This window comes from Pelobates fuscus, chromosome 5, assembly GCF_036172605.1.
Source record: "Pelobates fuscus isolate aPelFus1 chromosome 5, aPelFus1.pri, whole genome shotgun sequence".
Taxonomy (NCBI): Eukaryota; Metazoa; Chordata; class Amphibia; order Anura; family Pelobatidae; genus Pelobates; species Pelobates fuscus.
In genome coordinates, this window is record NC_086321.1 from 212191625 (window position 1) to 212215201 (window position 23577).

Consider the following 23577-nt stretch of genomic DNA (forward strand, 5'->3'; position numbering starts at 1 on the left):
ACCATTTAACAAATTTTTATATTGAAGGGATATCTTTTGGTGGAATGGAGATCCAATTGTCATTCTAGACAGGATATCCATTCCACTCTAGTTCTTTCTTTTGTTTCAAGTATCATTTGGGGTTCATGCCCTTAGATATCTCTGTAACCCTAAAGGGATACTAGTGCTGGCTCTGTCCAACTCTATAGTCCCTTGCTTCTTCTTTCTATACCGTAGGTTATTTGTCATTAAGAGATCAAATCTATTTTATGCGTGTACTCTGGTAGAATTTATCACCCACCCCATACAAACTCACATCCATACAAGAAAAATCTAGAAGTTACTTAAGTTTAATGTTTAAAAGTTTGAATGCACAAACAATCTAGTATTATAGTTGTACTTATGGTCAACAATGTTATATAATTATGTACAATGACACAATTTAGTATCAAAATCTTTCTACACTGTAGATTATTACGAAACTGTTATTGACATCAAACACTGAGTACTTAAAACACCATTATTATTTTCTGCTACCACATTTGCAACTTCAGTAAAACAGTCCAACTTTCAGTATTGATTCATTTCTAGTAGGAAATTAAGAATTTTCTACGTATACAGTAAGATTTATCTACAATGTTCTTTTGATTTTGATCCATAGCAGCAAAGGCACTGTACATCAGCAGATCCACAGACTTTAAGATTTTTTTTTTCTTTTAAAGCATTTAAAACAAAACAAAAAAAAAGTAAAAAGTACAAAAAATAAAAATCACATATTAAACAGCAACAATGACTTATAAAGTTAAAATATTGTCTGAGGCAGGGTGGCTCAATGCCTCTCATCTGTGACGTTCAGAAAAGAGTTGAAAACGAAGACTGTTGCAAAAGTTACATTCTATTGCATTCCCAGCCTTGTGGATGAGCATATTTCCTTGTATGCTATCTCTTGTAAGTCGTGAAAAATCCCTTTGGATTTGACGTGGCACATCTTGTTCTGTACAACATCGATGACAGTTATAGAGTAAAACATAACTCCTGTATAAACTCTACATGCCATTAATGTCCAGGAGGGAGAGTGCAGACTTGTTTGGGCAAAATTGGGACAGCCTGAAAAATAAAGAGAGAAACTGGATTATTTCAAGTAATAATCACCCTAGAACCATGTTAAGAGCTAAATTCATATAGTCCTTAGACAACAGTTGGATAAATGCTATTTAATTGCCAGATTATCTCTGGCCATGGAATTTTGCTTTTTAAACTATAAAAATATATATATATATATATATATATATATATATATATATATATATATATATATATATATATATATAGCCAAAAGTACAAGATAGCACTCCAGGGACTTCCAAGTCGAATGAATAAAACAACGAATAAATAAACATTTCAGTCTGTATCACAGACTTTCATCAGGATCCCGATGAAAGTCTGTGATACAGACTGAAACGTTGATTTTTATTTTGAGCTAATAAAAGCTAAGTTTTATTCATTCGACTTGGAAGTCCCTGGAGTGCTATCTTGTACTTTTGGCTGTATCTGTTTGCTGATAAGCACCGGGCAAGTACATCAAGGAAGGTGGAGTGCATTATTATTTTTGTTTTATATATATATATATATATATAAATATATATATATGTACACACACACAAGATAAGAGAACAAATTAACGCTTCAGTATCTGAGACTACCACTATGCTGATAGGTAGGAACATTTGAGTATTTTTGTTTTCATTGCTTGTCTTGTTTATGCAGCCCTAGTAACACCTCCCTTGTATGTAATCTGTACAGTCTCCGTACACATATCCTCTAAAGCAGTGTTTCCCAACCCAGTCCTCAAGGCACACCTACCATGCCAGGATTTAAGGATTACCCAGTTTTGTCTAAGGTGTTTTTTTTTTTTTTTTCTAAAAACACCTTAGACAAAACTGGGTAATCCTTAAATCCTGGACTGGTAGGTGTGCCTTGAGGACTGGGTTGGGAAACACTGCTCTAAAGTGAGTTTAAACTTTCCTTATTGCTAAATCTTTTTAGTTAAGAATTCCTTATCTCTGTTAATAGCCTGCTAGAGCCTGTGCGGGATTAAAGTTTTAGTAACAGGGCAGGAGATAACCTCTAAAGTAAGCACATTATGCTGTTACATCTGAATGAAAAATTAAACAATGTTTTTATGTAGGCTATATGAGTCACATCCAGGGAACGTGTGGCTATGGCAACAATAAACAAACTCCTAAATAGCAGAGAGTTGAGCAGTGAGACTGCAGTGGCTTAATATATACACCAAAACTGCTTAATTTCATGTTTAATACAGCTTCAAAGGTGATAACATGGATCAAATAAGGTTTGTGAGGTACTATTATGATTCTGGCATCTAATCCTCAGAAATAACCACTGGGAAGATACTTTTTTACAGGGATTTATTGTTAAGACTTCGAAAACCATATTTCAATATTTAGGCAGAAATAGTCAAGTTGGGACTACAGCCAAGTTAGCCAAAATCAGCTATTTTTCACAATTTGTTTAGAGTTCTCTACAATTCACGGTTTGGTCAATAATATCAAGTGTTTTATATAAAACAACCCAGGAAAATACCTCCACAGTTTTCTCTAGAACAAGTTGTAGAATTAAGAAGAATGGACTGGGTATATTTTAAAATGGATGCAAGAGTGCAAAATACATCAACCTCTGTAGTTAAAGAGTAAGCAATGTATGATGTATACTAGCCATTGGCCTAATTTAATAGCCCTGCCTTAATGACAACTTGTATTTGGGCAGTGTCTCGTGCATATCACTAGACTTTATTCCATCAACATGTTTAAACAGATTTGTTAACATTTCTGGATATTAACAACTTCCTTATTTTTTGTGGAGGTGGGAGAAAAATAAAAATCCATATAATAAATATTATGTAATAACAGCTTGCAAAATTAATGCTTTGCTCCTTTTGCTAATGTGTTACACTCAAAAAATGCTGTATATGAAACACTATGGGAAACCAATTTGATCAACTAAAACTTGTAACAGTCATTTCATGACTTTGACTTGCATAAGCTAGTACATGTGATTACAAAATACCTCATTTAAAAAAAAAAAAAAAAAAAAATGAAGCCTGCTTCTATCCATGATCATTGGTAACTCTAGTTCTGTATCCTTGAATGACCAGGCTTTCATTACGGCTTAAGATTAATTTATTTTTTTTAAAATATTGTATGGGGCGGTGAGAGGTTGTTAATTTATTCTACAATTCCAGCCATGGATTTTTTTTTTCTTCTTCGTGTTAGCATCGGTTTTAAAAAGTACTTTCTCTATACGTATTAAAATAGTTCAATATTTTAGAAATTCTAAGAAGGAAACAATTTAAATGAAATAATGGATTAAAATGCAATATTGCATTTACCAAAAAAAAAAAAAAAAATTTATTCTAATGATATAGCTCAACCTAAAATTAGAAGCCATCCCTTCAACCAAGTTAGCAACACTAAATAAAGCACATATATGTACATATGAGAGTAAGCACTAAGGCCACAAAATGATTTCACAAGTTATATTTATTTAATTTTATTTTGCTATACATTTTCTGGCCACTCCTCAAATAGCTGTTAGAGCTCCTTCCTGGGTCATGACTGCCTAAAATGCATCCAAACATTCAGTATCTCCTCCCTCTGCATGCAGACACTGAACTTTCCTCATAGAGATACATTGATTCAACCATCTCTATGAGGAGATGCTGATTGGCCAGGGCTGTGTTTGAATCATGCTGGCTCTGCCCCTGATCTGCCTCTTTGTCAGTCTAAGCCAATCCTATGTGAAAGCATTGTGATTGGATCAGACCGCCACTTCTGATGTCAGCAGACTGCTGCTTTTTTTTTTTTTTGAGGCAAACAGCATGCAGATCTACAGCTTCTGGCTTGAATACAGTAAGATTTTGCTATATTTATGGTGGCATGAGGGGTCAGGGGGGCTAGGTGGTGCTTTTAACACTATAGGGTTAGGAATACATGTTTGTGTTCCTGACCCTATAGTGATCTTTTAAATGCCATGAGGCACTGCATCCTAACAACAAAACTGTATTCTTTTAGCTGAAAGCACTAACACATCAGGTTTATTAGACCTAGAATGCATAGATTGGTAATTTCAACAGAATGTGCAGCAGAACAAATGAATGGCACCCCCCAGTGGTTATAGGCAAATTCTATAATTTCTAAATTATTAAAATGGGTGTGGAAGGATTTATTTTAGGGTGTTTAGTTTTACCAATAAATAAAGGCTCTAATAGCAGAGCTATGATATATTGCTACTACAATATAAAAAGCACAACTTTGATGCTTAATGCTTTCTTTTTTTTGCATCGAATAAGGTTTGGCGCCTTTTGAGCACATTATCAACAAGTTTGAGCATTTGTTTTAAAACAAAGCCGAAATGTGTGCTGTATGAAGTCTGCCAAGACTATCTAAACAGAAAGTGAATGCCAAGGTCATTTTAACCCCTATGATGTCATACAAGATTTTGCTTAGTAGTGAACCTGGTTATGTCACTGTTCTAATGAAAGTACTTCCCTCTGCAAACTGACCATTTGCCTGCATGGAATTTGTTCATGTCTGATTAAAAAAATATTTTTTTAAAATCTCCTTTACTTTTTTTTTTTTTATATTTACTTGTTTCTAGATTTATCAATTGTGTTTGTATAAACAAAACTAAAATAAATGAAAACATCCACTCCTCTTTTCACTTTGCACTTCCATTAGCTCCCTGTTCATCATTGTTATAAGCTCTGGCAGTCAGCATTGAGAGCATATAGCAGAAACCCGTGTTAGACTTAATTAATGATAGCGGAGAGCTATTCATAAAGCCACATGAGCTATTCATAAAGCAATACATACTGAGGAGAAATTAAGTAATGCTTCTATTTCTCCTCTTTTTTTTGCAATGTTTGCCCTGGCTTTGCCTCATCTGAACTTGATTATGCTTCATTTGATAAATCTTCAATATAAATTGAAACGAAAAAGAGCACATCATAAAAATTGGTTAACAATTACAAAGTTATTGGCAATATGCAAAAATGTATTCAGTGCTGTAAATGTCAGAGAAATGATAGTTCCCCTTTAAGTTATCGATATGAACAGTTTGGTCTTATCGATGTCACCGATACACAATGTCAGGTGGACACTAAAACTTAGATTTACCATATTCCTTTTGATTAAGCTTCTTTTCAAACGGACAGAACAAAGGACAGATTTTCACACTTCACACAAACAAAGCAATTTATGCCACAATATGGCAACTCCCTGTTTAGTACTGAAAAGTTAACAAAATATTTCTTTGAAAAACCATGTAGCAAAATGAATGAGCAGTCGCTTACCTTCATTTCCATGGCCGCTGAGCAAATTAATTGGTTAGAAAGTCTTCTTTACACAAAATAATTACAACTATAATACAGAATTTAAGAACATAGTCCAAAGATAAGAACACTCTTTCCATTTGTATTCCAAGTGAATTATTGGAAGTTTTGGTATCGAGTTCCTAGAAAGCATTCACAAAGGGTAACTGGGCGCGAATATGGCAAAGAGAAAAAGAGCAGTTTTATTTCTTGTGGTTGTGATTTCAAGTCCTTTGTTTTAGGAGTTGAGGGTGAAAGGAGAACTTTTATAGTAAGTGCTACACGTTAGCGTCCAGTTGGCATTCGGACTTTGTCTCTAATAAATAACTTCATAAACGGTAGCCTTCTTGTCTCCGGATCCTGTGACAATGTACTTGTCATCCACGGAGATATCACAGCTCAGTACGGATGAGGATTCTTTGGACTGTTTATAAAAAAAAAAAAAAAAAAAAAAAAGTGGTCAGAGAGAAAAACAGAGGAAGTGAGTCTACAGACAGACTAGTTATATGCTGCACATTCATTCATTTACTGTACTGCCATCTAGTAAGAAAGTTAATCGTTACAGGTATTTCAAACTCCTTTGTGTTGCCTTGCAATTTTTCAAACGTTTTGTGATAAAGTGATATGATCAAGGAGGATGGACCAAACTTTTTCCAGAAAGAATGAAATGAAAAGATGAAAAATTAGAAGGTTTCTAAACCTGTAGAAAATTACCAGGTTTATTCTTGTTCATGGATATCCTCTGCAATCATCAGATGACAGTTCTGGATCTGACATTGCTTTCAATAGATCTACGCTTCTCATACGCAGCATTTTACAAAATATGCATCCTAGGTGTCCACAGATTTTTTTTTTTTTAAATCAACAAATTCGTAAATACAAATGACAAAAATTGAAAAACAAAAATAAACAAACATTCATTTTAATGGAATGTGCACTAACATTTTTAAAGGACAACTAAAGTCACCCAGACCATTTCATCTCAATGAAGAGGTCCTGTCATTTTAACCCTGCAATGTAGACCATTGTAGTTTTGTAGAAGCTGTAATGTTTACATTACAGCTTTAAAAACACACCTCTCCAGTGGCAGTCGTGCCCACAGTCACTAGAGGCAATTTTTTTTGCACTGACTGAATAAAACTCATCGTTCATGGGAAAGCATTAAATTATTATTCTTATTATTTTATTATTTATATAGCGCCAGCAAATTCCGTAGCGCTGTACAATAGGATTCAATGTTTTCTTATGAGAAGCATTAGATGTGACTTGGCAATGCTTCTCTAAGAAGAAAGACACGTCTCCTCAATGACTTCACAGAAGGCAACGAGAGGAACAGTGCTGATGGAGTCTCGGCACTAAAAAATGGCAAGTAAACTTTTACAAATATTTTTATGGCAAAGACGAGGGAGGGCAGACAGGAGCACTATAGCTATATGAATACAGATTTGTAATCCTAACGCTATGTAGTGTTTATTTAAAGACATTCTGATAAAGCAGAAATGTACATTCAAAGAACGAGAATTAAAAACACATTAAAATTAGATGAAAGGAGAAAAAAAATGGTTTTACCAAGCCCAGTGATAACTGCTTGTCAGGTTTACAAATTATTGGCATGTGAACTACCTGTTTACTTGCTAAACCCAGATGTTCCGTGGAATGTACGTTGCCCATTCGTTTTGCAGATCACAGGCTCGCTAGGGCATACCATTATTTTTTAGTTACCCAGCAGCATCATGAGGAAGGTAGATACCTCCGTATCGTACAGAACTGTATCTTGTGGTGTTCAACCACATTTTCAATGATAGTCGTGGGTAACTCATTCTAATGGGGGGGGGGGGGGGGGGGTGTGTGAGGAGAGAAAGTATCAGGATACAAAATAGTGGTCACCTGATTTATTTATAGTTGAAATGAGTGCAACATTATATAAACAAGTAAGACAGACAAATGGAGACACATACACATGTATTTTTAACTTCAACGTTAGAAATACAAACATTAAAAATTTGAGGCTAACACCTACCAAAGGACAGTCTATTTTAAAATATCTGCATTAAACATGTCCACCAGTAATCTTTTGGGAATGGTGTTCTACACATTCTGATTAAAACATTTTTGGCAACAGATCCCCTATAAAAATTTATTATCCAAAACAATGTTATTTTTAACATCTAAAACCTCCTGCAATAGGTTTATAAGCAGATGAAAGCATCAGGTAATTATATTTTAATGCAACATTTATTTTTTTTGACATTTTATTTATCCTTAACTGGATTTGGAGAAAAACAAAACCAAAAAAACAACCCTTTCCCCCCCCCCAAAAAAACACTCTTTTCCCTGCATATAAACGATGAAACATTTTAACAGTTTTAAGCTTTTGGCTTCCTGCACTTCCATAAACAGTCTTTAATACCGGATCTCTTACAACCATTTCTATGTAACAGTACATTTTTTTTGTAGCACAGTTTTAATACAGCAACATTGAATTACAGTTTGATTTTTAGATGAAGGCTTTAAAGCAAAGTGCCACCATAACCTTGTGGCAATGAACCAATCATCCAGTGTTCTACAGTTCACTCAGTAGGTTTCAGCCTGCAATACCCAGAACAAAGTCTTAGTTCTGCTTTGAAGTCTTACATCCTGGATCTTCTTGCTCATCACAGCACAATGGAGTTTATAAGTAGCAGTTACATTTGACAGTAGCTTGGTGGTACATCGTTTAGTCTGACGTGAATTTATGCCAGCTTTATCCATAACTACAGAAAAGCTGCTGAGTGCTGCAATGCTTTTTTAGCTACAAACATCCAGGAATAGCTGGATTCACTCATTGTGAGTAATAACCTGAACGTCTAGAAGACTGCCGCTACCAGAAGAGAATGATGTTCACTGCAATGCTGCCTACACAGTTTTCAATTTCACAATAGGATGCCTAATTTAATGTTACTATTTACAGGGGGCTTTGAATTAACTTTTATTCTGAAATAGTTCTGTTTTTCCTAGACCGGTTTAAGAGAATTGTATGCATAAAATAAATTTCATGAGATACTGCTTAAAAGTGATGAAGTTGCCAAGAGCTAACTGGATTGTTATACGTTTTTCATCCCCCCCCATGAATTGCATACTGCTTTTACAACTCTTTCATATAGCACTAGATACGTGTGAGCAAAGTCCCAAGTTTTACAGCAGGTCATGTCAAACTCCATATTTGTTTCAGACATTTTTTCTGAAAAAATATGTTCTTAAAGGCACACTACTTTGTCTTATGCATTTTTCCAATGCCTGACCAAGCCTGACAAGAAGCTACGGCTGTCAAGTTTTGTCGTTTCCCCAGCCATAACTAGAGACTTCTGTGAGGAAAAAGGCAGTCTTTATGAAGGATCCAGTGACCTTCTCCACAGACCTCCGTGTTTTACTCTTGCACATGCATAAGTAAAGCTTGAATTGGAATGGGAAAGGGGGGGTTGGCTGAGGGAACGTCACCAGTGATACAAACAGTGCCACTGGTTATGTCCCTAAATGGGTAATCTCGTCTAGAAAGTAGGCCGTCCACCCACTGAATGGGGGCGTGAACCTAGTGTCAAGCTTGCCAGGCTCACAAACTGCATCCTGGCCAGCCCCATGCGTAGCATTAAATTTAGATGATATTCTGGGCATGTCTTTATTTTTTATCCTTTTTAAGCAAACACACACACACAATGAAAAAAATTATTTTCTGTAATAAAATTACCTGGAATATGCTTGCCCCATAAGGTGTCCTCCATGCATTTAGTAGATTATCCTTTCCAGTGCTCACAAACCATTTACCTGAATAAAACAATAAAAAATAAATAAATAAACGATATGCCCCACAGTGAGTGAGGTAAAACACTGAATTAGAGGAGGGGGGAACCTATAAGCAGGATAGTAAGTTCAGACTCATAGTAGGGGTAATGTGAAGACATAGATGAAACAGGTATCACACATTTTCTCAATTTTGCCATTACGTTTGTTAAATAGATGATGACAAGGTCTAATATGTCATGGGTTGTTCATCTGAGGTTGTATTTACCTAGTTGTAAGATCTGCTAAAGGAACAGATGATTGTTATGTCCTGATATGTAAAACCATAAAATTTCAAAGACGGTGTACTTTATTTTTCCCATAACTGTAAGTATATATTTATTAAACAAATGTAATGGAACAAATTACTATTGTACATGCATGATACAAAGTGAAGGCCGATTATTATTCTTACAGTAGTTTGCCTCCAGATACTTAAATTATACCCTTAGTACAATGTCTTTTTCTGGGAATTCTGGGAAAATATAAGCCTGTGTTCCATACCATTTACTGGCACAGATGTAAATTCAAGTCTGTGTTCGTTATTAGGTGTCAATGTATATAATTTTTTACTCTAAATCAAACACATGCAAGCATTTTATAAGTAAGGCTACATTGTGGCAAACAAGATTGTTTAGCATGATTTAATTTAAACTTTACACAACACTGCCATGTTAGCACATTTCAAAATGCAGTATACTGTTTAAACATGCCACATCAGATTACAATGTGGGAACATTCCTATACTTTCACCAAACCCAGATAGATGGTTTTATGTTTAATAGAATTTTTATTATTAATACAAAATGAGCAATAATACAGAAGAAGAAGGAGTGACAATATTTTGACATTGATAGGCAACAATAGAAATAACCAGGTCTATATCGAAGTTGAGATCACATTGAGTATACATGAGTTATTGTACTGTAATCATTTAAAGGAAAAAATGTTTTTCTATTGTTAACACTAAAAGAAATGAGAATATATTAAATCTCCCCTATGTAGGTACTTGCTAATTTTAACCTCAGTAAATCACGAATAACCCATACTTTTCTGAGGGAATGGCTTCTTCCGTCAACCACTTCCAGGAGTATTATATATGAAAAACAATAGGGTATAGACCCACAGTGTGTCACGGAAAACACTGATCTAGAGGTGGGAGGGCTATAAGCAGAATAGTAAATCCAGACCCATAGTAGGGGTAATGTGAAGATATAAAACAGTGTAGAGGGAGACAGCATGCCTGGAAACTGTGATTTTAAAAAAAAAAAAGAGCGAAAACGATAAAGAGAAAAAAAAAAAGGGGGGGGGGGTTGTGGTAGAGAGAGAGAGGATAATAAGTGTGAGAAGCACAAAGTCGCACCCACGAGGCACCACCACCTGTACGAGAGGGCCATCTGGTCTATAATATTGTTCAACTGTGCGGTTTCATGTTGCGACTAAGGACAGAGCATAACCCAGGGAAGCCCAATCAATAATGCTATCTGTACGTGTACTGTTCTCAAGCGTTCATGGTGACTGCTTCAGGTTTTAGAAGCTTCCACCTCACCAATAGTGGTGACTGCCTTAAGAATAGCTGAAGAACTGCTTTAGCTGCATTCAATAGTCTCTGAACAAATGAGCATTTATATGACTCTAGTGGGAGTTGGGTATGGTGAAGGAAAATTGATGTCACGTCCTGAAACTTGGAATCTGCCTGCATGACTCGAGAGTTCAATGAAGAAAAATCTGCACATGCAGAAGCGACCTTCTCGCAGCTGAGCTGTTCCGAGAAGACAGAGTTCTGACCTGGTAAGTAGCGTGGGCAGGATAGATTGCCAATCCTGGGCTAGTACATGTCCGCTGTTTGGGAGGGTGAAGGCACAGCGGGGAACTATTTGCAGAGCCCGGGCTTGGGATCACCTCCAGGGTCTCTGGTTGTGAAGCAAGTTCACAGGATAGTCAGGTATGCTCTGATGGAGAGGCCCATTCTCCTCCCCGAGGGTCTCTGTGTACCGGGGTATCAGAGTAGCACTTTGTGGGGCCCTTGGTAGGTAAATGCCCTGCTGTAGGAGCTGCAAAAAGCCTATTTCTGCAGATGCCACACGGAGCTCGTGGTTCAAGCAGCCATCTTCCTCTGTAGCCAGAAACACCCCCAGAGATGTTTTTAGTGGCAAACAAAGATGGGGGCTTGTGGCGAGCTGTACCTGGAGAGCTAGAATTACAAACTATAGCTTCTGGCCCACCCACTCAGCTGCCATTTGGCTAAACTCCCTTAGTTTATAATTCTATAATCCATACATTGCAGGAAGGCCACAATCTCTCACACACACACACACACATTAGCAGTTTTGACACCAATTTAAAAAATCAGTCATTGTACACCTTATCCATTATAAACCTTAAAATGCAGGAGTAAAAGAAACAGTTTGCAGGGAGACAAATTGATAGTTACTAGTGCCAGCGGATAAAGAACTTAAAAAAATAAATAAACACAAAACAACAACAAACAAATATAATAAAATACTCACCACAGTGGGCGAATTTGAGAGAAAGTACACAGCTTTCATGGAGGTGTAGCTGGTATTTATCTGGTTTGGTTACGTGAAGAACCTCCACGTTGCTGTTCTCCATACCGACAGCTAGCCACTCACCAGTAGGACAGTAACCCAATGAAAAGATCTAGGGAAATAAAAACCATAACAATATAGTACAGGCAAACCAAGCTGTCAATTTATTTATGTGAATACCATAATTTCACATTAAAGTAACTGTGACGTTGATAACTTCAAATTGTATACGTGTAAGAGGAATAATGGAAAGATGATGTATGAAACTCTCCTAAAGTGTTAAGAGATTTAACAATGTGCAGTAAAGATGAGTGTTAGAACAGGACTTATTTAAGAGAGGAGGGTGTCAACCTCAGATTATGGAATAAAACCATTTTTGTCAAATCATATTATAAAACAGAATTATCTTTACAATTAATGGAGTCAACCAGTGGCGTACATACCAGGGTCGCGGCTGCGACCGGGCCCGACCCACCGCCCTGCTACCCGGTATGACCCACTGGGCCAGCCTCTTCTCCTGGGGGACCCAGGAGCCGGCCACCTCAGGGCCCCCCAAGGCTGGCCCTGGTATCACCGGCCGGAGCGCGAGGGAGCACTCTCCCCTGTGTGCTCCCTTTTGAGCTCCCTCGCGCAGTGGACTGATACCGGAGCCGGAAGATGACATCTTCTGGGTCCAGTATCAGTACGCGGCGCGCGAGGGAGCTGAAGAGGAAGCACTCAGGGGAGAGTGCTCCCTCGCGCGCCCGCCAGCCAGCCTGCCTGCCTGCTCACCAACCCAGCAACACCACTGGGGCCCAGGGAATCCCCTCAGCACTCCAAAAGGTAAGGAGGCTGGGGGGATTAAATAAAAAAAAAACAAAAAAAAAAACGTGTGTGTTAGTGAGTGTGTGTGTGTGTGTTAGTGTGTGTAAGTGTGTGTTAGTGAGTGTGTGTGTGTGTAAGTGTGTGTTAGTGAGTGTGTGTGTGTGTGTTAGTGTTAGAGTGTGTGTGTTAGTGTTAGAGTGTGTGTGTTAGTATGTCAGTGAGTGTGTTACTGTGTGTGTCAGTGAGTGTGTGTCTGTCAGTAAATGTGTGCGTCTGTTCATGAGAGTGTGTGTGTGTGTGTCTCTTAAGCACTTGCCTTTCTCCAGCGCCGGACTACCTTGGCGCTGGGGATCTCTCCGCCCCGATCCGCCTCTCAGCTTCGAATACGCATGCGTGGCAAGAGCCACGCGCACATTCAAACCGCCCAATGCTTTCCTATGGACGTTCAGCATCTTCTCACTGATTTTCACAGTGAGAATCGCAGAAGCTCCTCTAGCGGCTGTCAACGGATCAGTTTTCGCACCGGGGCCCCATGGGTTGTGTGAATTCTAGTGTTGCCCCAGCTTTCATACACTGCCACTAAGGCATCTCAAGAAGAAAATAACTGCATTCAAACCAAAGAAAACCTTGCTGCACTTGCTATAAAAATCACAGTAGTGTTTTCATTTTACCTGTGATGTAAAGTCATGTTGCTGGAGCTGTCGTCCTTCGCGCAGATCCCAAGAGCGTACTGTGTTGTCCAAACCTCCTGTCCAGAGCTTGGTACCATCATTAGAAATGTCAATACAGCTGGCTCCATCTGTGTGGCCCTGGAATTGCCTACAATAAATACACTTTTTTTTACTGGTGAGAAATCCACATAAACCTTGGTTTAACTATATACAAACAGGTCACATATACTGAATTACAGTAGGTTACATTATTAAACGTACATTGCTGCAATATGAATGAAAGAATTTTAAAAACTTGGAATAACAGATGATGCAATGTCTACAAGGAACAATTGTGCAATGCTCAAGGGTAATGCCAATATTTCCTTGTAATACATGTACAGCTGTTTTACTACTGAATGAGCAAAAACTATTTATTTTTTTAAAACTAAGATGTGCTATGTGGTGCATGGCAAATATGAATTAAGGTACATGGAACAATAAGGTGGTCAAAAGCCAAATTCTTTAGTCATGCAGCTTCAAATATTACTGCTGGGGGTAAGTTTTTTCCCTCTTGGGTATTTCCTGGATTGTAACACAAACAAAAATAAATTAAATATCCTAATGTGCTGCTATGTTCATAAAGGGCACATATGTTTGACCAAATTCTAAAATGAAATCAGTCACAAATAATTAAAGGCACTAAACACAAGAAGAACTTGCTTTGTGTGTGTGTGTGTGTGTGTGTGTGTGTGTGTGTGTGTAGATTATCTTTTTTGTCCTCCATTTTAGAAAAGTGCCAATTTCTATTGAATTTCTATTTCTATTGTTCTTTCACTCATGTGTGGTCACATCTTGTTATCAGAACAGTGCAGGTATGCAATGTAATGACCAGATACTGAACCACATAGTAAGCTTTTTATATATCAGATTTAAGAGCAAAAAAGTCTTAAAAGGAACACTACTGTGCAGATATTACCTATTTTATGTTATGAGTATGCATCAAACTGTATTTATTTATTTAATACTATTATCCTTATTTTCACTTAATCTGCATCTTCTCAGCGGTTAGTCATAATCTATATGGCTGCATGAGAACCAGAATTTCAGCGCTGTGCAACGCAGTGCAGGGAGCTGGTGACAATATCACAGGCTCCAGGCACTTTCATCCCTACACGAATTCAACTCCTGACTGTAGCCTGCTCTGACAGAATGAATTTGCTTTTACATGCAGAGGGTAGGCTGAAGCTACTGATGGGGGAAATCTGAGTTTGTCTGTGAAGGCAAATCTTATACAAAGACTAATTACGTCTTGCATCTGCAGATTGTGATGGGCACCAATATTTTCAACAGCAAACTGACAGTCATAATTATTAATAAGAAGACCGAGAAGGCAAAGATAAATAAACAGATCTCTCTACAACAAATCCATATACCATACAAATGTTGCAAATCCAAACTGCACCAGGGTACCAATATAAAAAGTTGACGCCATCTGTTTGTGCATCTGTATACAAATGCCACTGCCTCACCACCTCTGGCCTTTATTAAATAACAGCATAATCACATTCCCCAAAAATACACTAGAAAACAACCAGTGCTTCTCAGCATAAGGCAAAAGACAGCAAACTCCCACTACTCCTAACCCTGCAACTGTAATTATTGCAGTTTTCTATAAACTGCAATAATTACCTTGCAGGGTTAACTCCACCTCTAGTGTCTGTCTACTAGACAGCCACCAGAGGTCACTTCCTCCTTCATAGCACAGGAAACCTGTGCTAGAGCGTCGCTGGACGTCCTCATGCTCTGTGAGGACCTCCTGCGTCGCTCATTTCCCCCAAAGGAAAGCATTGAAATTATTTTTCAATGCTTTCCTATGGGGAGACGTAATGTGCATGCGCGGCATTGCCGCGCATGCGCATTAGGTCTCCTCGGCCGGTGGGCGGGAGCAGTCTCGCCCACCGGCCGACGCAATACAGAGGATGAGCGGCGCGGAGGAGGAGACAGCGGCGAGGGACATCGCTGCTGTCTCAGGTAAGTGACTGAAGGGGTTTTCACCCCTTCAGCAACCGGGGATTGGGGGGTGGGAGGGAGAGGGACCCTCCAGTGCCAGGAAAACGGATCGTTTTCCTGGCACTGGAGTTTCCCTTTAATGAGTAACTTGAAGTACTAAGTATGCCAATCAATGAAAGCATAGCAAACCAAGATATTAATAATCTATTTTGTTTTTCATTCTCTAAATAAATAAAGACATTATGTCATGCTTTGTATAAGCGGTGAAACTACCGCCTGTGCAGCTGCACCGTGGTCGCACGCTCGGAGGGCCCATCACTTGTCCAATGCACTTAAGGCAGCATTTTAACAGCACAACTGGGTCACCGTAATATCCAATGCTGGGAGGAAGCACTCCACACAGGAAGCAGAGAGGAGGTGCAGGAGTGAATCAAGAAGCAAGGATTGAGAAAACATTGCATATAAGTACACCACTGCATTCCAATGGCAACAGTATGCATATGCACACATATATATATATACATATATATATACATACATACATACATACATACATACATACATACATACAAAAACAAAAATAAACACGATTAAATTCAAATGATGGGCAGATCCCCAGCAGGTATAGCATCATAGGTGTCGCACAACAGATGGAGGATTTATGTTTTGGATACAACTGCGGTAGAGGGGGTTCCAAAAAAAAGTAAAGTACAAGGGCCCTCTCTGCTTTGTATGAAGGAGTGTAATCGCAAACTTTCATTTACCTCTATGCCCAATATGAAGACTTGGGCATAAAAAAATATTTCAGTTAAAAAAAATAAAAAAATAAGGTTTTCGTTCATATGAACAGACTTATCAATTGGACTCTTCCATATTTTCGGTTTGGAATTTCATTTGGACAAATTAAATTCCATGAACAATGGCTGCATTGTGCAGCTGATTAACAGATAACTCCCTGAACTGGGAGGTACTTGGGGCGAAATGGAGGGTGGCGCTATTAAGGCTATTAATAAAATAAACAAGATTAGGCGGGACATACTATTGTCCACACCCAAAACTGTTGCACTGGCCCTTATGAAGGTTTTCTCATGCTATGCAAAATTTAGGCTGGGAATTTTCCCACGCAAGTCCCATGTTTATGGGTGAACATGGATTCAGTTTTTATACGTTGCGGATTTCAGCCCCCCCATGAAGCTAAATAAACCATGAAGACAAGAATTTGCTGGCAGAGAAGGTCCTGAGCTATAAAACTGTGTTCATTGACACAAATGTTAGACTAGGCAAAGGAACACTATAGGGTCAGTAACTTGCCTATATATATATATATATATATATAAAGTTACTGACCCTATAGTGTTCCTTTACCTAGTCTAACATTTGTGTCAATGAACAGTTGAACACAGTTTTATAATATATATATATATATAAAAATCTTACTTCTCGGCTGACAATCAAAAATGATTCTCTGAGCCAATCACAATGCTTTCCCATAGGGCTGGGTGAGACTGTCAAGCAGACATACCTACACAGGTATTACAAATTAAATGCAAAATTCTCTCTGTGCAACCTTTTAAATTACAGAAAAGTACTGCAACAGAGTAGATCATATCTGCTATTTAGCAGACGAGCACCATTTCTTGCAACTCACAAATAGTTACGGCTTCACAGATTTCTGGAGGGGAATTCCTCGGTTTATCAGAAGCATGCCTACTGTAGCATCTGAACTGTGAAATATGTAAATACACCACTGCAAGAATTAAAACAATAAATGTAACAGTTATTACAGAAAGCAGATTGCCTTTAGCACAATAGCACACTATCATGCAGAGAGTGAGAGAAAAAAAAGAAAAGCTTAACCCCCATAACTGCTGGAATGGGTAGAAGGCACAAATGAGGATAATATAGAAGATAAATAGAAAAAAACAATTATAGTACATATTGGTACTAGAGTGGCTTCAAAAGTGTAGAAGTCAAACAATACAAGGTTTAGGCAACTATGGTCTTACCAAAACCAATTTATCATTTACACCTTCTTCTGGAAGGTTATTCAATCTGTTTACTTCCTTTTTAAAAAAAAAAAAAAGCTAATGTCTCAGAGTCGATGGTGCAGAGTTTCAGTGTTCTGAAGCTGGGGCAGCGGGGTGATATCACAATTGCTCTAAATGGGACTGAACACACCACACGTGTTAAAACAACATACTATAGCCATAATCTAAGGTATGTTGATCCACCATTAAATCATTACACATCTGAAGGCTTTGACCATAGTGACGTACTCCAAACTATACATTAGGCTTTGGGTTGTTGGTCATTTTAATTTTACTTCTTAAGCATCACGTTGGCTGTGTAGGGCAATCCTAGACAAACTGCTCACTAACTCATTAGGAAATCATGCTTTAATGTTGCCTGAATATCTCCAGTAAGCAGAAGGAATTGACCGTTTAGAAAGCAAACTAGATTTGAAATGTCAGTGTTAACAAGTATAACAACATTCAGTGCTAATCACTTGACTTCCTATCACTGTGATGGAGAAAACCAGTTTTTCATCACGTCTATCAAGTAGAACATAGAGCAAGAGAAACAGGCTTGTGCTGACATAGCACAATCAAAAGTCAGATGAATTTGTAATCAGAAAGCACGTAGCCTCCCAACCACTGTCAGACATGTTCTGCTGGAGAATATTAATATTTAACAAGCCACGTTTCCTAAAAGTTAAAATGATGCAAAAATCAAATGTATATTTAGAAATGTTGAGATGTAAACCATCTGAATATTGACTGGTTGTTTATCAACATTAGCTCTGTAGATCTTAAAGGAATATAAATAGTTGAAATTACACAAATCGGGTAGCAACCTTCTGATAGAGTGAAAGGTTGATAAAAGTCAAATATTTGAATACCTGGTGGTCTTTTCAAAGTATACAGATGTCCTAAGGTGGTTGAAATTAGGCTTTGGTTTGTCATGCTTTAAAGATAAGTCTCCAATATGAGAGTTGAGTAGAATAACGTTTGACCTAGTACTGTTCTGTTGTGTGTTTAATCTTTCTATGCATTTTTCCATTATTGCTTTTAAACTATATATTTAACGAACTGCATTTCTGTTCAATATCTCAAAATATTTAGGGGAAAACCCCCCCAAAAAAAATCACAAATTACTGTGCAGAAAGTTTGCCATCCTTGTTATGAAAGCCTGTTTTCGGTCACATCTTTGAGAATTACCATTTAGATGTGCAGAGCTTTTTTAGATCAGGAAATCTAAATGTGGGATAAGAATGCACAACTCTGATATTTACACTACAACTCCCATAACCCTCTGAAAACATAAGAAGTCACAGAGGAAAATGGGTGTTTTAATTAAGAAGATAGAGGTGAAAATTGTACATTGAAAGGGACAGCTTTTTTCATTCATTCATTTAGTCTACCGTGGATAGATCATATCCAAAAAAAATCTATAGACAAGCCCAAGTAATTGTAAAGTAATATGCATATACAAAAGAAAACCACTGAAACACAGCCAGTACTACTCTAGGGACAACATGAAAATCATTTTGCTACAGAAATATACACAAAGTACCTACATTAACCTCAAAATAAAAAATAAACCAAAATCATATTATTTCAGCTTCGCTCAATGTTCTCTCTCACTAATGCCAATTCTTACACAAAGAGAGGCGGAGGGGGAGGTTATGGGTTACATCATCAGGTGTGATGAATGTTATTTCATTTCAGAAACATTATCATTGCACTCATGGGTTTGCTGCCCTCACACATAAAGTCTAAAGATACAAATATAACCGTGATAAAAAAAAGCAAAACACTGTCTAACGTGTTTGAAATCTAGTCAGAATAAGGAATTTATGGACCGTAAAGCTGGAAAGTGTTATAACAAATAAAGAGAAAAACGTATATTTCCCCAACCTTGTTTAAAAGCAACGGCTAGTTTATATATTTGCCAATACCTAGTAAAATGGATTGTTGAATGGGCAGTGTTTGCGAGCAATAGCTGCTGATACTCCAGACAGAGTTTGTTTCTGCTGAACCAGAGCACCATCTTCACAAGAGGATGCTGAAGAATGAAACAGGGCGGACCACTGCTGTTACTTTAACAAACATTTATGTGATTACCAGCTCCATAGAGAACACTTGCTGCTGCTCCTGTATGGTTTAGATCACAGCTCATTATTACGAACAAGTTACTGAATTCTGTAGGACAGGCAGGGTGAACAAACAACTCCCAGCTCATGCAAATTAAAAGGTGTTTGAGCTAACCTATAAAGGACATAAACTTAACTAATTATTGATCTTGAGGGTCTGTTAAACACAAGCCATATTTAAGACCAATAACTTAACAGAACATACACACACCTCCCCCGGCCCCCTTATATATAAATTTACAGTATGTTCACACACATTTATATTAAAAGGAGTAGAACAGCAAGAGTGAGTACATTCTAAATGACAGCATAACAAGCACAAAAAATATACTCTTGACACAAGCAACATTTATCAAGTGGAATGATATGTGCAAGATATCGTGTATGGTCTCAAAAGGATACCTGAGAAAATAAACGGAGTGGCAGGAAATGTGACAGACAAAAGATAACGAGCTAATGCGGCTGTGGAGGTCATGAGATACAAGCATAAGGGACTTTGAAGATAATGACTGATATATTGACCTTGAGATGTAAAGACTAGCAGAACTTATTACCTTGCATGGAAGGCCCAAGGTAACAGGAGAGAATTTTAGCAGCACGCAAAGACATCTAGGTCAGTGTGACAGTGTTTCATCTACACGCGTGCGTGTGATAGACACACAAGCATATATCTGATGTGACGCAACCGTGGTGCTTAATTCAGTAGTAATATACGGCTTTGAAAAACAATTTGGAGGTTTCATCTAAATGTCAATGTTTAAGCTCTGTTTCTTTCCTGATAAAACCTCCTTAATCAAGTTGACATGCAGATTTATTTATAAAGAACGTATCAGTGATGCTCAATAGCTATCACCTAAAGGGGACACTAAATAATAGATACATTTTATTTTTGTTAAATAAAGAGAACAGTAAACATAATTTCATAAATCTCTATCCCACTACCCTGCAACTTCATGCCTCTAGTTTAGCTCACTGTCAATCGTGGTTATAGGCTCTGTCCTGTGCTGCATGCTCTCTATTCGGACTGCCATGTGCAAAGAGGAAAAATTAAACAATTCTATTTCGCCTTTTCATTGGCAATGTTTGCCCTGTCAGTGCCTTGTCTGAACTGGATGACAATATAATTTGATTAATCTTTAAATGCCGTTTTATTTTAAAATTCATGGTAATAATAAAAAAATAAAAAAAGGTTAGAGGTGATTTTCAAGAATGTATTTAATGGTGTAAATCACATTGGAGTGGCACTTCCCCATTAACTCAAAGCTATGAATAAAGGTATAAATAATTTGTGGTCAATGGCCATTAAAGTGTGCTGGCATTCTATAAATAGAATTAATAATATAATGATTAAAAAAGGTGTCAACTAAATGGAATAGTCACAGTAGTTGTTTCGAAACACAGTTAAGTGACTTTTACACAAGGCAAGAACAATAGTATTGAACTTAGCCACATGGATATCTTCATTCCAAGTATTGGTAATCACTGAGAAATGTCACAGTTGTTGTTCACATCCTTTGGTTTTCAATTTACAGTTCACTGTTTAGTGAACAAGCCCTGAAGTTTTACATACTCTGCACGTAGATTGCCTTTAAATATAAATATGGTATTACATATGGTTATGTAGTTCATTATCTAAAACCAATAATGAGTCATAGTACCTACCTTACAAGAGTCTGGTTATGTAAATCCCACACTGCAATGTTGCCATCACTACAACAGGAGAAGCAGACCTTGGAATCGGGGCTGATAGCCAGAGCATAGCAGGCTGGAGCAGATGATGTCAACTCTGCTTTTATACGAGGGGTAGGAGCTGCCAGGTCCCAAATGGATAGAGTGCTGGCTTCACCTCCGACAATAAGAGTGCGCCCATCAGGGAGCAATCTGCAGGAGCGGATGTAGTTATCTCTGTTCTGCAGAGACAAAAGTCATCAAGGAAACGGATTGATCAACTTCACATATGATTGTGGACATTAACAGGCTTACATTTGTGATAACAAACCCTAATAGATTTAGGTGAGTGAGAAGTTGGTGCTTGTTCAGCGAGGAGAAATTAAGAAGGAAAAAAAAATATATATGTTACCGCTATCAATCCCATGGGCTAGGAGTGAAACACAGCAGTAGAAATCTCAAAAGCACAGCATTCCCTCCTGCTTTTAATGAGCTATTTGTAGTTATGACAATGATAAAGTAGATTAATGCCAGAAAATTACATGACATTAGGCAAGTACTTAAACTTGATCTAGAAAATTTAGCGTTGTGAGGTAATTCATCTTAATTAGCATTACAATCTGAAGCAGTAAGGCCAACCAAACTTTTCAAAGCTGAACGGCACAACTTACTCTAAATGATGCATAGTTCAATCTAAATGTCGATATAGTAATTGCTAATACACAATCCCAGTTTGACATGCAACATTTTTTGTCCTTCACCAAGAGAGTGGTTTACATAATATCATTTATCAGGAGCTCAGTCACTGAAAATATACCCCTGCAGAGTAGTTTTAAGAACAATTTCAGAGACAAAATAAGTATTTTTCAGATTTAAAAAAAACAAACCAAAAAAAAAAAATCAACAGAAAAAAAAATGTGTATTGGGATGTGGTGACCAAATTAACGTTCTTTGCAATATCGGATAAAATCTGATGTGGTACCATTTTCATTCTGTTTGTTGTAGGATTATGATACATCTTCTAACAAGGCGTTATATACTGCAAAACAACACTGAAGGGAAAAGAATGGCTGAATTGTTGGCACTTACCAAGCAATCAAGCTGTGACACAGGGCTTTTATTTCCTGGGTGGCTGATGTCCCAGACTTTGACACATCCCTTCCCACCAGTGTACACATGTCTCGTGGGGTTGCTGATGGTAACTGCACACACAACTTCTCCATGATTTAGTGTGTTTATCTGCCGCGCGTGCCGAGGAATTCCTGGACCAATCAGAGCATCAGGAGGGAATGGGACAGGCTGCATTTGGCCATCAGCACTTACATGGAATGAATAGGCCCTAATTACAGCAAAAATAAGAGAAAATAAACATTAAGTATCAATGATTAAAATACCTACAAACATGTAACTATTCTATTTATCCTTTACATACACACAAATTAAAATTACATAGAACAATATATTTGGTATTATCTACTCTCAGAATCTAAAGAGAACATTTTCTCCTCCCTAAAACACACATTGCTTAATTCATATTTTTTATGAGAAGCATTTTTTTCAGTAATATACCGTAGTTATTGTTAAGTCCTTTAGTCATTTACATTTGATTTACCTAGCACAGGTATGAAGATGGGAACAACTACACAAGATGGTGTTATCACAAGACAACTAATATCCTATGCTGTGGAAATGTTTTTTTTTTCTCCTCAAATATTTTATGAACGCACAAATTTGAAAAGAGGGTGATGTAACCCAGTGGATATACTCAGAAGAGTAGCTTGTCACAGGACAAATGCTCAGAGCAGGAACAGAGGTATGGACATTTAAAAGACAAGGCCTTTATCATCTCCGGTAAAAGGCAGATGGTAGAAAACAGTCATCCAAAGAGGCCCTGTGTGGTAATGCTATCAATCTCACTGGAGCAAACTATTACATGCAAGCAATAAATCTATGGAACTATCAGGCTAAAAAACATTACGCATTATGCCCCACACACAATATGTGGCAGACAGACGGCCAGACGTGGTTGCTCCTGGAGTTCCCAGCAGGGGACTTGAACCGGGGAACTTCTCAGTCCTGGTCCTGACCTCTGAGCCACAGCGACTACTGATTCCGGTCCTGTTCACCTTGGCATGTCTACTACACTGGGGGCTGCACCTTGACTTGGCTGTGCTTCACCTGACCTTGATCAGTAATCAGCAGGGTATTTAAACTAAGCCTCGCCCTGTGCTCAGTGTCAAGTCTTTGATCCTGTTTTGTACCAGTGTTCCTGTTGTTTCATCTGCTTCTTATTATTGACCCCGGTTTCGGACTACGTTTACTCTGACCTATGGCATCCCTTGATGCCTACTACTCCTCGTTGTTCCTGTCCTCTGGCATCATTTGACCTCGGCTATCCCTCGACAATCCTGCTGGTTCAGTCCTTGCCTGTACTGCGTATTGGTACTTCATCCTGCACAGCCCCCGTGCACAGACCCACAGGCCGGGTGAATTCTTACCTGACCACCTTCGGCCTGTGGCTATCTGCAAGGGTGAGCAACATATCTCCGCTACAGA

At 37.9% G+C, this 23577-nt stretch overlaps 1 protein-coding gene across 8 annotated transcripts in view; it reads right to left on the minus strand.

The window, feature by feature from the left end:
- Positions 1 to 5287: 5287 nt before the first annotated feature.
- LOC134611297 (transducin-like enhancer protein 4) overlaps positions 5288 to 23577 on the minus strand; it is a 107856-nt gene continuing 89566 nt past the window's right edge. For 4 of the 8 annotated variants that reach the window (XM_063455011.1, XM_063455010.1, XM_063455014.1 and 1 more), the window contains exons 15-20: positions 22111 to 22360; positions 21016 to 21263; positions 13209 to 13356; positions 11695 to 11845; positions 9093 to 9169; positions 5289 to 5792 (exon numbers count right to left, since the gene is read on the minus strand). In XM_063455011.1, the coding sequence (XP_063311081.1) occupies positions 5685 to 5792; positions 9093 to 9169; positions 11695 to 11845; positions 13209 to 13356; positions 21016 to 21263; positions 22111 to 22360 (982 nt within the window). In that variant the 3' untranslated portion in view covers positions 5289 to 5684. Of the gene's footprint in view, positions 5793 to 9092; positions 9170 to 11694; positions 11846 to 13208; positions 13357 to 21015; positions 21264 to 22110; positions 22361 to 23577 lie in introns of all 8 variants that reach the window. The other 4 variants (XM_063455018.1, XM_063455017.1, XM_063455016.1 and 1 more) reach the window with 2 other exon arrangements.